Here is a 17,896-nt window from a genome sequence, read left to right as displayed (position 1 = left end):
TTCCTATTCATTTCTCATTCTGTATCTTCTCTCTAATATCTCAACTGTGTACAGTTCAGGGCACAAAGCTATTATATCACCTCTTTTTGCTCTTTTAATGTTTAGCACAGACTACGCACCAAGGCAGACACGCAACACTACATTTTATTGAATGAACCTGTAATTCAAATGATACCATGATAACAATTTAATTGTACTGCATCATACCACTTTGATAAAAGAAGGGATTTTCCAGACCCTGGGCCTCCGGATACTAGAAGGGGCGGGATCGGTGCTGGTGCTGCCACGAGGTCATTAAGGCGTTGGTAATACTAGAAATGAAAATGAATTTAAATTGTGAGAAAGCGCATCTCCTTAAATAGTCAATACAGTCAACTTCTGATTATCCTCTCAACTCGTTGGAGAAAAGCTGCATGAGGAAATGAAACCTGCTGTAGTCAACAGCAGCCTCGTCATTGCTTATTTTTATGGTTGGTATTTTAACCAACTACAAATGGGCCCCCATTTCTTCTACATATAGTTTTGCTATAAACAATGAAAGGGGGACACTTAAGATCCCCGTGTGGTTTTACAGGACTCAGGTGTTTTGTACCATGCTGCAGGGAGGCCACTGTATTATCCATTAGCCCCTAAACTACAGAACGTAACAAAGAATGTTTTCGGGGGGCAACCTGCAGGCATCCTTGAGCTCCTGGTCAAAACACCTGTCCTGGAGACCACTTCCGTTTCCAGGGATTCCTGAGGGTAGGTCCAAACAAGAGCAGGTTTGCTACAGAGAATCAGGTTAGGACGGGCCACCTGAGACCTTTCTGAGCTCTGGGCGAAGTCCAAGAACCATTTTTCCCAGGCTTTCCCCAGATACTAAAAACTGGTTCAGAGCTGCAAAGGAAACATTCAGAAAACCAAAATATCTTAGTACTTATTAAGGAGATTCCAAAGTTAACTTGAGGGCTGAAACATTTATTAATTGTACCAGTCATCGAAATGACAGCTGATAAGGATTTAAAAGAATTTGTAATAAGTAGTTCGTGGCTAGCTTTAGGGCAGCAGAAATTTCCAGCAATTACAATAAATGATTACCTGGTACAGTTTCTCAATTTCTGTTTGTCAAATTTAAATACATATTATATTCTCCAGGATCTCAAATAATTCTGAAAGCAGTGAGTTTCTGAAGAAGCAAAAGCTTTATTGACTAATGAACTTGCATGCCGTAACAATTTAATTCACTGTCCCACATAGAGCTCATTTATAGGTCCATAGTTCCCAAATTAAGACCTCTGGCTATAGAAGAAAAAACCCTAAGATTTAGAGCCAGATTTTGGTTCAAATCCTGGATCTGCAATCTACTCACTGTGTGCCCTTCGGCAAACCATAATCGGTATCTTAGGTTCTTCATTTATAAAATAATGATCATAATACCTCTCTTACAAGGGGGGACCCCCCCAAAAAACCCCCAGAATTAACTTCTGGTAGGTAGGCCCCTTGTAGTACCAGTTTCTCCCCGTAGCTGAGTGTCCTGAGAACCCATCTGTGCCACTGTACCAGCTGAAGGTGGTGTGAAAGGCTTCAGTGGATTTTCTTGAAGACTCTTTCGATGCATTTGCCCATTTCACGATGGGTGATTTATGAGCTTACCTGCCCACACTGTGCTGAGTGTTCAGCGGTTTTTGACCAAAAAACAGCATGATCCCCATGTCCCACCCTCCTTATTCACCAGGTCTTGTACCTTGAGTGACTTATTTTTTTGTTTCCCTGCATGAAAAAGTCCTCAAAGCGAAACACTTTGCTGATGTGGAAGAAATGAAACAAAAAAATGGCAGAAGCATTAAAAGGCATCAAAAAAGATGAATTCAAAAAATGTTTTGAGCAGTGGAAAAAACATCTTGATAGGTGTGTTGCCTCAAATCGAGGGCAGCTTAAAAGTTACTAAAGTTTAAACATGTAAGAATACACAATTTTTTGTTAATTGGTTCCCCACTCATAAAACGATAACAACAATTTAACATTCATCTCGTGCTGGGTCCAATGTCAAGTGCTCTACATGTATAACCTGGTTTAATCCATCCAACAACCCTGTGGTGGGTACTGTTAACTATCCTTATTTTATAGACAAAAAAGTCAAAGTTTGGAGCTAAGTAACTTGACCAAACATGGTTAGGAAATGGAAGAATCAGGACATAAACATACACAGTTCAAATTATAGATAAAAATATAGCTGTTTGTGATAGCTACTATATAATATTTTTTAAAATATTAGTTCTTAACATTAATTTAAAAAGCACTAGAAATATTTTGAACTTGGACACAGATACCATGTGCACTTCAAATTCTGTTATTTAAAGATGCTGAAGGAGTGATCTGCCTAGAACGTAAATTCCTGTCATGTTTTCTGAATGCTTGATACTTTGATTTCTCCAAGAACTGGAAAAGTAGATAGGCTTACTCTTTTTATTACATTTCCTAGATCTGGTGAATGACGGATGGTAGCATAATGAACACGTGGTTGATAAATCCTAATCTGTAACTAAAACTGTTTGATGTTCATAAGTATATTTCAATTCACTTGAAATGTAAGTGCATGTCTCACAATAGACAGTCAAAGCCATGAGGGCGGACACTAACTGCCTTGATTAACCTTGATTATATTTAAGTGAAAAGACAATCATCACACAGCCTTTAAGTGGAGACTGATCTTTGTTGGAACAATACTCTAAATGCTTACTTTCTCAAAGCCCAATTCATGGGCTGAGTTTGAAGCCTGTTGAAAAGTTTCCATTTGCTCTTGCTCATCATGTATGTCCCACAGGACATCCCCAAAGTCATCTTCTTCTGGAACAGAATCTTCACTCCCCAAATCCTTAGTCTCCAGGTCTGTGTTCTCAAAGCCTAGGATGTCCTGAGCACCAAGAGCAAGCACATGAAAACTAATGAAACACAAAGAAACCTTGTAGCAAGTGGCATTCGCACAAAGGCCAAAGGTGGACTTCACTACTAGGGGGAACAAGTCCAAAACCATGGCTCTGGGGGTACCTACAAGAATAAACTGTAACTATAAAAGAACACAAGTTTTAAAATAGGAAAAATATTGAAACAATAAAGACAAAGACCTCTCTCTTTTATTAAAAATAGAGTTAGAAGGGTTACTTGACTCCCATGGGATCGGTTTTCTGAAAAATGTTGTACAACATCTTTGGTTCGATCTGGCTGATGAGTCATTTTAAAGATTGTATAAATACTAAGAAACATGCTCCTTTACATTTTTATAAGGATGTAATTACTTAGATGAGGTTCTTGATATCAAATATTTCTGTTGTGATCTGTAGCCTTTATAGCACTGAAAATCTGTGATCCTTTTAGTGGTGAAGATGGTATGTCCATCTCACTTGCTGTCACTTAACTATGCTCAAGTCATTTTATTTCATTGGTCCTAAAGTTCAAATGGTTGTTCAGAAAATCAAAACTGATAATGTCAAAAGTTATACTAAAGAACATCACACAAAATGTGTTGCCAGAAGTCTTATCATCATGTTTCGGGGCTCACTTTTTTAACTCTGATAATGTATCTCCATACTTCTCAAGTTGGGCCCCCAGTTCCCTAAAGGAGGTTTCAGCAGGTATGGGCAACCGTGGCTAAACATGGTACATCTAGTGCCAATGTGACTTAAAGGTGAAGGCTTATTTTTCTTTTCATCATTATTACCATTTTTGCTGATACGTGATTTTAAATATTCTATGTTAAAGTAGCCCTGGCTGGTGTGGCTCAGTGGATTGAGTGCCAGCCTGCAAACCAAAGGGTCACTGGTTCGATTCCCAGTCAGGGCACATGCTTGGGTTGCAGGCCAGGTCCCCAGTAGGGGGCATTCGAGAGGCAAACACTCAGTGATGTTTCTTTCCCTCTCTTCTTCTCTTCCCCCTCTCTAAAAATAAATAAAATCTTAAAAAAGTAAACACAGATGTACTATCAAGCAGCATATATATATAACCCTCATACAGTTTCAAGGTAATACTTGAGACATCATAGAAACTTCCAGCTCCAGACACCTCCACGACCCTGAGAAGTGTTTCGCCCCTCTGTGTTGTTAGGATTAATACAGTAGAAAAGTGCGAGGACTTTTCAAATACACTAAAATTCAAGGAGTGAACATTTTCTCTTACTTTTTAACTAGCACTTTTGTATTACATTTTATACTTCAGAGTACTGAAGCATCAAACAGTTGTGAGAGAGAAGAGAGAGGGGCGTGGTACTGTAATTGCACAACGACACCACAGGACGAACACCCAACACAGACAAAGGCGCTCTCCCTGAGCTGTTTTCAGAAAACAAACAGGTGATTTTCTCCAGAAAACCCAATTTTATGGAAAGCAGTCTTAAATATTTTAGATGAAATTTTACAGGGGATGCATATTTACCTGTTTAATAATCTTTTCCACATAAATATAAGTTTTATATACACCTTCTGCAGGATCTCCTGAGTGATCGATGATCTGGAGGGGGAAAAAGAAGTTTAACAAGAAGAAAAAACAGTAATAACGGGGAAGAGGGGGTGGTAACCACTTTTCTAGTGCTTATGTGCCATAAACTGTCCTAAGTACTTTCCGTGGATCAGCTCTTTTACCCCACAACAACCCTCTGAGGGAAACCCTGTGATCACTTCCATTTTATGGAAGAGGAAATCGAGGGAAGGAAAGTAATCTGTCTAAGGTCACACAAAGGATTTAGTATGAACAATGCTATGATCAAATAGTGTATGTTTTTGCATATGGATCCAAATTTTGTCTAAATATTTCTGTACCATTCAATATACATAACCTTCAAAACACACCAAAATCCATTTTTATGCCAGTAAATTCCACAAAACAACAAAGCAAAATACTATTTAGCTACGTACAACAGTCTTTTGAGTTTGCTGAAAGAATGCCCTATCTGTAAAGAACATGCGTATTACTAAAATGATTGACATCTGTTAAGATTAGAATAAGACAATGGTTTTAGAAAGTGTATCGGGTGAACTGCCATGAAGGCTTAGCATATGTTCTCATTTATAATATGGTAGAGAGAACCTTATTTTATCTTACTTCCATAAAATAAATTCATCCTTCTAGTACACTAATTTGTAAAAGCATGATTTATAGAATTAAAAGACTAGAGATAAGAAAGGTGAATTAGTATCTTTTCTCATGAGACCTGGTGGAGTAAACTGATAATAAAAAAATAAAAACAAAGACAGAAATGGTTCTGGAGATTAACTATAATAAAAAATCACTTTTTTGACTTAGACTCTTTGGATTAATGTTATGCTGGTCTCAAGCTACCTTTTTAACATTAAATGACGTAAGAAAAATGCTTGTGCCCTGGCTGGTGTGGCTCAGTGGATTGAGCACCGGCCTGCAGACCAGAGGTCGGGATACAGGCCTGGGTTACAGGCCTGGGTTGCAGGCCAGGTCCCAGTTGCGGGTGTGCAACAGTCAATCAATGGGTGTTTCTTTCCTTCACTTCCCTTCTCTTTTATTTATTTAATAAATAAATAAATAAAACCTTAAAAGAATAAAATAAAATAAAATGCTTGTATTCACATTTGATCTTATTTTCTGGCTAAAATAAAGAGAACTAAAAACGTTAAAAATCCTAGAGCTGTTTTCTTTTGTATTCTTAACATTATATAAACATTTCCCAAACTAACTCAGTGTGCAGTCATGCAAAGCCTGCAATCTCCGTTCTAAAGTGTATCTCACCATGAATGTAGGGATGATTAAATCTCTTCCTTCACTCATCAGTTTTTTGCTTTTCCCCACACTCTTAGGAAAGATTATTATAAAAAGGCTCCTCCTTATGCTAATTCTTGGTCAGGTAGATAGAAAAGAAAAGAAGAGAGAAAAGAAAAAAGAGAGAAAAGAAAAAGAAAGAAAAGAAGAAACTTGGGGGAAAAAAGCACAGAAAAGAATCTGAGTTGTCCACTCACAGGTCATACTTTTTAGCCACGTACTGCTATTTATTCCTCTTTCTCTCATAGTTCACAATGAATCTGTTAGGAAATCTGTTGACTCTTCTGCCAAACCTCACCCAGAACCCTAGCATTTCCCATCACCTCCTCTTCATCACCCTGGTCCAGGCCACCAGCACCTCCCACCTGGATGACTCCATCGTATCTCCAACTCTGACCTCTCCCACAGGCCCTAAACCACAGTCAGTTCTCAACACAGCAGCCTAAGCAATCCTCCTCAGAATTAAATTTCTTCTGCTGTTGCTGCTAAAAGTCCTCCAACAGCTTCCCATCTCACTCCAGGAAAATAAAAACAAGGTCCTTAAAATCGTCTCCGGGGTTCTTCACAACCAGGCTCCTCTCACCCTTTCTACTCTTCTCCCCGACTCTGCCTTCCATGCACTCTGCCTTCCTTCCTCTCTCCACACATGCCAGATCACTCCCATGTCATGGCCTTTGCTCTAGCACTTGCCTCTGCCAAGCATGTTCTTAAAAAACAACCTACGAATTTTACCTTGACTTTGTTGGTCTTGTTCTGGTTAGAAACTTGATCAATCAATTGTTGGACAGAGTCAGAACTGACTTTCCCATCCTCCAAACGATGATAAATTAATCGTGGTTTGCCTTCAGGATTTTTCAGGAAAGCTTCTTCACAGTCTTCCAACAAGCAGCTAGATCGGAAATCAGTATTTCTTTTACTAAACTGCACTGGAGCAGCAGTCAATCAACCTAAGTGCCCATATGGGGGTTGCTGCAATAACAAGTGGCCAGAAAAGGCCCAGGTGCAGAACAAGGGCAGCTTTCTGAAAATGGATGTTTTTATAGCTCTGTTCCAGCTTAGCCTTAAAATAAAATATGTCGATTATCAGATGGTAAGAGTGCATTAAATTAAATTTTAAAGTACATGTAACTTTAATTTTTTAAATCTAATATAAAAAACTCTCAAACATACTGTTAAACATGGCTCACAATGATGGCTCAAACTCATGAGGCTTTGCAAATAAATGAAAAAGTTAGAAGTTTAACTCCTGTAAAAAATTACACAATTTTCAGCTTACCTTGGTAAAGTTAAATGAATGAATAAGATAACTAATGAACTCTTCTCAATTTCCCACTTTCTTACAGTGAGGTATTGATTTTCAGTATCTATTGGAAAATGTTCAGCATGGAAAAAATATCCCATTGTCTCACACATTCTTTTAAGTTTAGGTGAATAGTCCTAAAAACAAGTTAAAACATATAAAAGCATAGCATATTTAACTAAAGGTCTAGTCAGTTTCATACTACTTAAATTAAAAAAGCATGCTTTAGAACAGGTTCACTATTTTCTGATTAAAAAATATACAAACATATTTTTAAAAAAATCTTTCAGAGAAAAGCCAAGTTAATGAAAAAGAACTATAAAATGAAAATAATAATAGTTTAATAACTTGGCTATTTCCTAGCTCAGAAAATGATAAAGCCTAAAACAACGTGAGAAAAATACTAGGTTATTTTGCTTTGGTATTTATTTTTATTAATATTATTCCAAATGATTTATGTTAATTTGTTGTAAAGAATGAAAAATATAAGTCCATACATCTATATAGGAAAAAAGTACCCACCATGAAATATTAGAACACTAAACAAACATATATAAAATAAAAATATGTTGGTCATAACAAATTAAATTACTAAGTAATGATGACTTTCATTTTGCAACATAATAGTAATTTTTTCAACATGTCTTTGGGAATAAAATATACTCAGTGAGTAAAAGCTTTGTTTGGCAATATATTTACCTTTTTACCAAAACTGAGTAACATTAAAAAAAAAGCACTAAATGAACTTACTAAGCAGTCTAGAGGATGCTAATATAGCAGGTACAGTACAAGACGCGCAGATTTACTTAAAATTCAGTTAGAACAACTGACAGCAGTCGGCAAATGTTTTCACAAATTCATAACAGCGGAACAACTTGGCTGCTCTGGCAGAGGTCTCTGTGGTCCACTTAGTCTCTGTCACAGGTTACTGAGAAGTGGCCACAGAGGAAATGTAAACAAACGAGCGTGGCTGTGTTCTGATAAAACTTTATTTAGAGACACTACAATCTGAATTTCATGTCACAAAATATTACTCCTCATTTGACTTTTTCCAACCATTTAAAAATGTAAAAAACAATCTTTCCTCCGGGTCATACAAAAGTAGACAGCAGGCCACATTTGGCCCACAGGCTGGAGTTTGCCAACCCCTGCCTTCCATTAACCCCGATGGCTGCTTTGAAAAATCAAAAGCCGTAACAAGGATTAAATTTTGTTATAACCTGACACAGATTCAAGAATAGAGCAGAGAGTTATTAACTAAAGCAGGCATTATCAGCAAGGGATGTACACATTGTGGAGAATGTGTAATGAAGCATTCAAAACCACAAAAGTTCCAAGACCTTAATTTAGAAATACTGATAATACCAAGCAAGATTTTCTCTTAAGAAAAGTCCGAAGTGCTTCCTGCTCTTTAAGACATATCAAGGAGGTAGCAAACCACAAGGTTTAAATGTAGTAGAATTAGAAATGGGAAACAATATTATTTTATATTTTAAATCAGTGAATACAGAATTTATAAATATCTTTACCTTAAGGAAAAGATCCATTTCAGGCTGGGTTTCATCTGTAGAAACGAGGTAACATCTGACAGTGTTACTCCACAGAGAATGTGAAAACAAGGGAGTAACCTGTAACAGACTAGCAACAGCAACATCCCAGTCATCTGAAAATAAAGTTTCCCGTAAGTTCATGAAAAAAATCACCAGAAAGCACTGACAAGATGATTTTTAGAAAGTCAGAAAAAACACAACAGGTATCTTACACTAGAATCTGATCTCACTTGTTAATACTGGTATAACTTTTAGATAACATATTAGAAGACAATCAGTTCTGTAATGTGAAATTCTATCCTGGGACTTAAAGCAATCAATGTCGCCAGTGGTCTTCGCTGGGGTACTGGTGGTTTCAGTCAAATGTCATGCAATTATGTCACATGGGCTGTTCAAAAGCCTGCTGCTTGGGGAGAACCTACGTTACCAGGCTGGCCTATGGTTTTACCTATTTACTATTCTTGAATTATATTAAGTCAAAATGAAAGTTCTAGAACAGTGTAAAATGATGGCAATCATATGCTATTTAGTGCTAAAGAACATTTTAAGAAATATTTGGCTAACTCAAAAGGCATAATTTAAAAAAAAAGATTTTTATTTTGCTAATAGATAAATAATTTTACAGTTCTAAGAAAAAAGAGCAGAGCTACTTACAACACCCCAGATCTGCATTGGTGCTGAAATTCTAAGCAGATGTTGGAGATGTTTTAGATACCAAATTATAAAAAATGACATTACTCTTGACTAAGAGAACTGTATTATATGACCGAGGTTTTGTATGCTACTCTGAAACCTGCTCTAACCTACTACATCATCAGAGATGCTCAGGGAAAGACTAAAAACTACTATTTCTCAGTTAGACTCTCATTACTCATCTAAACACCTGAGAATTCAGACCATCTGTTCAGTTATTAGAACATGAATGGACAGTCTGGCCATGGAGCACCACCTGATCCTGAGGTGAACAAGGTAATTTCATCAGCCCTGGTCAGTGACAGCACCAGCGCATGATGGTTTGACAATGGAAGGCATCCAGTATACGAATCTCAGGTTCTGCTGATGGTAGTTGTCCCAGCACCAGAGTATAGTAGATGAACGGTCACTATCCTCAGCCACAGTACTTGGCAAATGATGTGTGTTACCTCTGTTGACATTTGCAAAGGGTCCTTCCACATCTATAGAACTGTGGGCGAACTCAGGACCCCTGAAGGACTGCTGAAGCTGGATCATACTCCCTATGGAAGGTTCACTTCCCAAGGCTCCTCCAGGCCAATATTCACACTGGGTTCCAGCAGCTGTGAAAGCAAGAGATTTTATCTAAATGTTCAAAAACTTACCAGGTATACCGAACAGGATTTCTAGTTTAAAAAATACTATAATATTATAAGTACAACATACATTTGAACTTGAATCATTTTGAAAGTACTTTGCCACCCATTTCTGCCAAGTTCTAAGGTGCAGGTTAATGTAATTCTGGTAATCATCTCAGTTTCAAAGAAGGAATTAAAAAGGGAAAGATGAAAAAAATGAAGAACAGTACAATATACATATGATGTTTCAGAGAACTGTACACTTAAAACCTATATAATTTTATTAACCAATGTCACCTCCATAATCTTAATTTAAAAAAAAAGAAATTATAGTAACAGACATAAAAACATCCCCACATACAAAACTCTAAATAACATTTCTAACTATATGGTTTAAGTATCAATGTAAAATTTGAAGGAAAGAATTTCAAAGGAATGCTATTACTAGCACAGTAGTAATTAATGTTGGTAATTCATTAGGCTGTAAGTTAAAGATGTAAACAGTATATCTTTTTTAATCTCCCAAAGCAACAAAATTGTTTGAATTGATAGGTACTTATGTAAATTATATTTGCTAGAATATCTATAAAGCATCCTTGACTAAACATAAGGAAACTGCAGGTTGGGCTAAATTTCTGGCAAAACTGAGATTATCTGTAGGTTTTTGAATTCCAAATGAGTGACATTCCCTCAGATATTCTCTCTCCATGTTTAAATTAAAAGATGAAGAAAGACCTAGGAGGAAATATGAATTGGTTTTTTTTAACTTGTCAAGACAACAATACACTAGTTTTAAAACACTGTACACTTTTAACATGTGTCAAATCTAAAATAACTGCCAGGATTACTGTGGGGCATAAAAGCATCTTCTTAGTCACTCTGAGCTAACAAGAATCACTTCATTCCATGCCCCCCTGAAAACCTGGTAGTGAGAACCCTACAATGCTGGTCAGATTCCAATCGTACTAAAATACAAATTAAAAGGAGATGTCAGTTGCCATACTTTACTCCAAAATGTATCAGCTTGTAAGAATATAATTATTATTTTTTAAATAAATGGGAGTATGTCTGCATTTTCCCACCACATTTAAAATAGAATCTTTTTTCTTTTTTTCAATATCAGTCACACTTTATTAATGCTTTCTTGGAACACAGTAGACCCTTTCATTCTATGATTCCAGGCGTTTCTTTCTTTCTGTTTCTTTTAAATATTTTATTTTTAGAGAGAGGAAAGGGAAGGGAGAAAGAGAGGGAAACATTGATGTGTGAGAGAAACATCAATCGACTGCCTCTTCCAAGACCCCAACTGGGGGCCTGGCCTGCAACCCAGACATGTGCTCTGACTGGGAATCAAACCGGCAACCTTTTGCTTGGCAGGCTGGTGCTCAATCCACTAAGCCACACCAGCCAGGGATAGGTATTTCTTTATTTCTAGAAAAAATGTATTTTATATGTTTAATTACAAAATAAAAACTTTTTGAATAGTTCATAAAACTGCACTGGAAACTACACAATGAAATACTATGCAGACATTCTAACTGACAGTTGCAAAGATGACACCATTATGTAGAAAAACAACGTGACAGAGACTGTTAACTGTCCAACAATACCCATTTTCCCCTTCTTTCTTTTATAAGAACCCTGTACTTTAGATGGATACAAGGCTCTCCTATTAATGATTATACTTTTCAATTGTCCTAGGTGTAGTTCTGGCCAATGGAGTTTGAGTAGGAGTAACTTGTATAGCTTTTAGCCTCTGCTTTTAAGGAAGGGAATGTTACCCTTTCCTCTTCCCCTGGCTAAAATATAGATGTTGACAGTGGAACGTGGAGAAGCTATCTTTGACTAGAGGGAGAAAAGCTGTGGGTCAAGGCTGTCAGAGCAACAAGACAGAACAGACATCAGTCCCTGACAACATTATGTACTTCATGGAAAAGAGCTTTTGTAAGAGCCAAGAACCAGAGAGAAAAATGCAACTCTGTAACAGCAATCACTGGTAAGTAAAAGGATTCAAAGTTGGCTCTACGACAGCATCATACCCACATTGAAAGCTCAAAATATTGTAAATAGGAAATACATTTACCAGTAACATCTGTACAGTTGTCATCCGAATCAGACTCCCCGGGATCAAATACTTGGATCCCCTGAGCTTGCAGCCTCTGAAGTTTGCTCTCCAACTCTCGTTTGGCCCTCAGTAAGTCCTGAATTTCATTTTCCTTGGTCTCCCTAAAAATCTTGGAAAGAATTTATATTTTGAAAATCTGCTATAGTAAAAAGTGTCTTCAACTTTTAAAGGAAAAAATCTTTCATTCATCTGGTTCTTGCTCCCCTCCTTTGTAGGATGAATAATCCGAGTACCCCACCTCACTGTTTACGACTGGACCGGCTAGAACGACAGCAGGATGTGTGTGTGTGTGTGTGTGTGTGGTGTGGGGCTGTCTCGTGAAGTGCGGAATGTTTAGCGAATGTGTCCCCCCTGCCACTAAAGGCCAGTAATGTCCTCCCATTCAAAACACCCCAAACATTTCCAAATGCCTTCCCCCATAGAGAAACACTTCATTTCTTTTAAAAATCTTTGTTTATGTTCACTTTTATACCTTTCCTTTGAAACTATCTCAAGTTCACTGGGCTTAACTCAAAACTCTAAAGTGTTCTACTCTAGTTCTTAGAATTTTCATGACTCCCACATTGCTTACTATTATTTTTATCTCAGCATTTTATGAACCTTGAATATATGTAGTTATTATTCCACATCATTTTGAGAATAAAAATGCAAGGAATACCTTGAATTGCCTTTTAACTTTATCTCTGTCATGTTCAAATGTAGCTGCCCTCTCCATTGCTTGATATTTGGCTTCCAAAGCGCTCTCCTTTTCCCGAAGTATCTTCTGATAAGTTTTTTGAAGTGCCTGAAATAATTTACTTTATTATTTCTAACAAAATGGTATTCTTCCCCAGTTTTATATTACCTTACATACATATTATATATCTTAGAATTTTAACAATTTACTTATTATTATTTTACCAGTTATCAAGAACTATATATTGCCGTTTTATTCAAACACATAATAAAAAAGTGCAAACATGCCTGAACTATAGTAAATGAAGACACTTCACCATTAAGCTTTCCATGGAAAATACTTTTTCTCTACTGTACAAGTTCTTAATCTCACACCTCACTTTCCCCATCTCTCAGGGAACAAGAAGTATAATTTCTAAGCTTAACTTGAAAGATAATTCTGTGAGAACACATGCTCTTTGTATCCTATCCAGGTCTTATTTATCTTATTATCCATAGACCTCCTCCATTTAATATGACTAAATGCTTTAAGTAAATAGAGAAGAACTATTTATGCCCCGCTATGTGAGAAAGTAATGAAAAAGATTACATAAGGAATCAGGACTGGTAACAGGAGGAACCTGTGGCATTTGTCCACCCTTAGTGCACTTGACACTGGTTCTCTTCTACCTCCATCTCACAGTTATTTCCAATGTGCAGTGTTTATTGGAGAGTGGCTTGCACCCATAAAATCAGATATCTGAAATGTATACAACCATTCTGTACATGCAAGTGCATTAAGGCTGCTTGGTAGGAAAACTGTAAGACAACCGATGGACTGCTGATAAGTATTTATTTCCAGGTAACAAGTGTTGATGATACAACAGCTCATGTTGCGGTGGGGGTTGACTGGCATGGCTAGTCTAGAAGAAAAGACGGCTTCCTCCTTTACGAAAATGCAGTCTGAGGTATTTATTCAATTCCTACTGTGATGCGCCCAAGAACACTTGGACTGTCTGTCTAGAAGTGTCTTCCATAGTAAAGAAATAAGTAAACAAACCACAACTCTCAAAGGGTCCCCAAACCATTGGCACAAAGTCTCACAACTCTGATCACAGAAAAGCAACCTTTAGCTTTATTATATACTATTTTAATGAGTTAAAATAGATCTGCTACAGGGAAGTCAATTTTTTTAAAAGTAAATTAAATGGATTAAGGGAATTGGAGTATACCTCAACCACAGCAGTTAAGATCGTGATAATCAGGGGCTTCCAGAAAAATTCCCTTTAGGGTCATTAAAACCCAAGAGCAATGGAACCACACAAAGAAACCTAGACATATATCCCACCTCGGAGGTCTGTAAAATTTTAGCAGAGGAGGGAGGTAAAGACTTCTGGGAAGATTTTGATGAGTTGTTTCAACAGATTGTATCAGAGTATTTTTTGTGTGTGTGCCCTGTGTGAACCTACTTCTCTAGAGCCCCATGGAGACTAGCATTTGCTGCTTCGGGACACTTTCAGGCTAACTGCTTGAAGGCCAGTGAATGAATGAACCATAAATAGAAAAGGGGTGGAATTCGTTAGGAAATCAGTTTAGACTCCAAGAGAATATGCCCCTTTAAATTAATACGCACAGCAGTTTTCTGCGCAACTTTCAAAACTACTTGGTTTGGAAAGGAGACAGGATGGGCTCGGTCCGGGAACACCTACGCAGCCAAGCGTAGGCGGCCCGGACGCCCCTAGGCCCGGCGTTACCTGCAGCTCGGCCCGCAGCCGCTTGTTCTCCGTGTCCAACTTGGCCTCACGACGGCCCATGGACAGCAACTCCTGATTCTTGCTGACCCGGAAGATCTCGTACTCCTTCTTCAGCCGCTCGTACTCAGCCACCGCGTACTCTAGCTCCGGCACCGACGAGCCAGTGGACTTGAAGCTAGCCCCCAGCAGCCCGCCGCCGCCGGCCCCGCGGTTCAGCGACCCAGGCCCGGCCCCGGCTGCCGCCGCTCCCGCACCCCGGCGGAAAGAGCTGCGCAGCAGGCGGGCCTTGGGCTTCACCTCCACCGGGATCTCGCAGGCCTCTCCACCGCCTGCCCCGTAAGTGTCCTCGATTACCTCCCCGCCCGCGGGGCTCACGAGCGACGACGCGGTCCCCATTGCGCCTACAGCGGCCACTACCTAGAGTAATAGAAGGGGCGGGACAGAGCCAGCGGGGCGGGACCCAGCAGGCGCCCAGGAGCTGGGCAACCAGAGAGGTACGGGGTGGGACCCGAGGCGGGGCGAGGGGCGGGACGAGCACGACGGGGCGGGGCATCAGGGCCGGGCGGGGCGGGGCATCAGGGCCGGGCGGGGCGGGGCATCAGGGCCGGGCGGGGCGGGGCATCAGGGCCTGGAGGGGCGGGGCATCAGGGCCGGGAGGGGCGGGGCGAGCAGCGGCTTCTGGGACTGGCGCCGTCCCACGTAAGAGCCTTCGGCGGAGCGCACACTCACGGCCTCTCTTAGCAGCCCTCACCGGCTCGAGGTTCCCTGACTGGCGCGTACCCCACATTGAACACTGGCTTTGGGCTTCCAGCTGCCACCTCTCGCTGCTGCTGTTGGTGTCCCGCGGCCGCGCCTGACAAAAGCTCTCCTCCCGAAGGCAGTGGGGAAATCTGAGGAATTTCTTGAGCGCCGGCTCCGTGCCTTTCACTAAGTGTCTCTGGGTATGCAAACAGTTGGAATGCCCAGCAAGACAGAGTACGAGCCAAGAAAAAGCTTTTAGGCTTTGCAGCCTGAGGCCACCAGGGACAGTCCTTACATGAGGTGAAGGTTTTTGACGTTTTGCGACAACTGATACTGGATGGAAACTGCACATCAGAGAAACTGTGGGGCAGCTCACAAAATAAAGGAAAAGATATATTGCTATATGACAGGGGAGGGGAGGGTTTAGGTGACTAAAAAGAAAAAGAGAGAGGGGGACTGTTTTAGACGTTCAAGTCAGAGAAGAGAGGGGTGGCATCGTCTCCCACCGTATCTAGTGGTCTTGCCCCTCCACCTGACTCTGTCTTGTAACTTCTACAGGTTGGGAGCCCTGGGAGAGAGGACCAAAGAGAAGACAGGAAAGGCTTCTGTTTGATTGATACTGCTGTGGGCTGGATGTTGGTGCCTTTTGGACCACAGGTAAATTGTTAAAGCCGGCCCTTTTAGGTGGTTTTGTAAGTTCTGGAAAGACGTTTCTCCCCCTCATAACTGGAAGTCTTTAATCTTCAATTCTCTATTGAAGATTAGCTCTATTGAAGATAAAGTTAAAAGGCAATTCAAGGTATTGCTTGCATTTTTATTCTCAAAATGATGTGGAATATATTCATATTATGAATATATGAACTACATATATTCAAAGTTCATATAGTGCTGAGATAAAAGTAATAGTGTAGCTGTATTCCAGCTGTCCAGCAGAAGGAGTGAGCTTTAAGCATCCTCTCTGCTGATGTTTGTTCATCTCTCCAGGGTGTCCCTTTGACAGACCCAAGATCATCCAACTTGGTTCATTTCCCCAGGGGCCCACATCTGATCCACAGGTGTTACAGGTCAGGCTTCCTGGGAGGTGGACTCCGAGGTGGACATAACCATGCGCCATGTGTGCTGGGGAGTGCCTTTCCGTCAATTCACAGGGAAAGAAGCAAAACTGGGAAGCAGAAGTTGAGCTTCGCTGCAGTCTTAATGGAGACCTCAGCCAATCGGGGAGTTCAGAAGATGAGAAAACCCTGTAGAATTTGTCTCAACTTGGGGCGGAGGAAGGGGCTGGGACTTTATACCCCCACACCAGCCAGTTATGAGCTCTCTTCAGCCAAAACAATCCCTGTGGGGACTGACAGTTGAGGGCTGTCCACTGGCATCCCTTCTGGGGTCCAGAGAAAGTCTTTTAGTTATCATGACATCTACTGCAATAGGAAACACAATCTTTGCCCCAAAGAACTCTGGGGATGCAGGCCAGTTCTAACTCCCTCCATCAAAGTAGCTGGTCATCCTGTCTCCTCCCCTCAAGCTTTTCTCCAGGAGGGAAGCAGGCACACAAAGTGAAGTCATCTTGGACTCCAGTCAAGCCTATTTGCTAGCTCTTTACAACCAAGTGACTTGAGGGCAGAAGAATCACCCAGCTAGCCCCTACTGACACACGAAATCATGAGATATAATAAAATTGTGTTGGTTTAAGCCACTGACTGGGGGGCAATTTCTTCTCAGAGCTGAAACAAGAGAAATTTTTCTCACATTAGGTCAAGGTAGCTTGTAAAACTTATAAATACTGTTGCCACCTTTTAAAAACTGTCATTTGTAAAATAAATATTACCTGTGTAGGTTAGTATGTGGGTGGTTCTCAGACTATGAATCTCAGAATCACTCGGGACAGTTGTTAAAAATCGAGGTCTGCTGAATTTTAATTTCTGAGACTGGAGCTTGCAAATTTGCACGTTTAGCTAACTCCCAAGTGGTACTTATGTAATTTAAGACCTCAGAGCCATTGAAATTGTATAAAAACTGGCTAGGGATGATCTAATTCGTTGCTACTCACAGTGTGACTCACAGACAGCAGCATCAGCATCACCTTGAAGCTCGTTAGGATTCAGATTCTCAGGTGCCATCACAGGCCTATTGAATCACAAAGTGCGGAGAACAAGATCCCCAGGTGATTTGAATATTCCTTAACATTTGAGAAGCACTGCTGTAGAGCGATGAGTCTTAACCTTGGTTGCACATCACAATCACTCAGAGAACTTAAAAAAATACCGCCACCTAAGCCTCTCCTCAGACCAATTAGATCAGCAACTCCAGGGGGTGGAGATCGGGACATCGCTGGTTTTTAAAAGCTCCTGAGAAGATTTTAATCAGTAGTTGAGGGGGGAAACCAATGAGTTCATCCATTGCTGTCTCATTAATGCCAACACGTGTGTGATCCCCTTTGTTAACCTTCTCTTATGTCTGTGTGCATCTGGATTCCTGTTTACACTTTCTGTCCTTTTATCACAGTTCATCATAGAGAATGCACCTGGGATTTTGGTCACTTTGGTAGTTTGTACTTCAATTTCAGAGACAGACGTGGCATCACAAATGGGCAAAATATCCCTGAGAAAATGTATCGCTTTGGGATGAATGACCTATCCAGTAATGCTGTATAGGGAAATAGTCTTTGAAGACAAAGGAATTCCATAAAAGGAAGGGGTTCT

The 17,896-nt window shown here is 40.0% G+C and overlaps 1 protein-coding gene and 1 long non-coding RNA gene across 3 annotated transcripts in view; one reads left to right on the top strand and one right to left on the bottom strand.

Moving 5' to 3' along the window:
* Nucleotides 1-14,918, bottom strand: part of NPHP3 (nephrocystin 3) — a 40,130-nt gene extending 25,212 nt beyond the window's left edge. For both annotated transcript variants that reach the window (XM_037143880.2, XM_037143881.2), the window contains exons 1-10: nt 14,457-14,918; nt 12,707-12,832; nt 12,007-12,157; nt 9,756-9,908; nt 8,593-8,726; nt 7,040-7,200; nt 6,496-6,652; nt 4,411-4,485; nt 2,723-2,896; nt 208-311 (exon numbers count right to left, since the gene is read on the bottom strand). In XM_037143880.2, the coding sequence (XP_036999775.2) occupies nt 208-311; nt 2,723-2,896; nt 4,411-4,485; nt 6,496-6,652; nt 7,040-7,200; nt 8,593-8,726; nt 9,756-9,908; nt 12,007-12,157; nt 12,707-12,832; nt 14,457-14,852 (1,631 nt within the window). In that variant the 5' untranslated portion in view covers nt 14,853-14,918. The remainder of the gene's footprint in view (nt 1-207; nt 312-2,722; nt 2,897-4,410; nt 4,486-6,495; nt 6,653-7,039; nt 7,201-8,592; nt 8,727-9,755; nt 9,909-12,006; nt 12,158-12,706; nt 12,833-14,456) is intronic.
* Nucleotides 14,919-15,761: 843 nt separating this feature from the next.
* Nucleotides 15,762-17,896, top strand: part of LOC128628024 (uncharacterized) — a 98,460-nt gene continuing 96,325 nt past the window's right edge. The window contains exon 1 of the long non-coding RNA XR_008392341.1: nt 15,762-15,854. This is a non-coding gene — a long non-coding RNA (uncharacterized LOC128628024). The remainder of the gene's footprint in view (nt 15,855-17,896) is intronic.

Source organism: Artibeus jamaicensis, unplaced genomic scaffold (genome assembly GCF_021234435.1).
Source record: "Artibeus jamaicensis isolate MK-2021 breed Jamaican fruit bat unplaced genomic scaffold, CSHL_Jam_final contig_519, whole genome shotgun sequence".
Lineage (NCBI taxonomy): Eukaryota > Metazoa > Chordata > Mammalia > Chiroptera > Phyllostomidae > Artibeus > Artibeus jamaicensis.
This window is presented reverse-complemented; position numbering and strand designations above follow the sequence as displayed.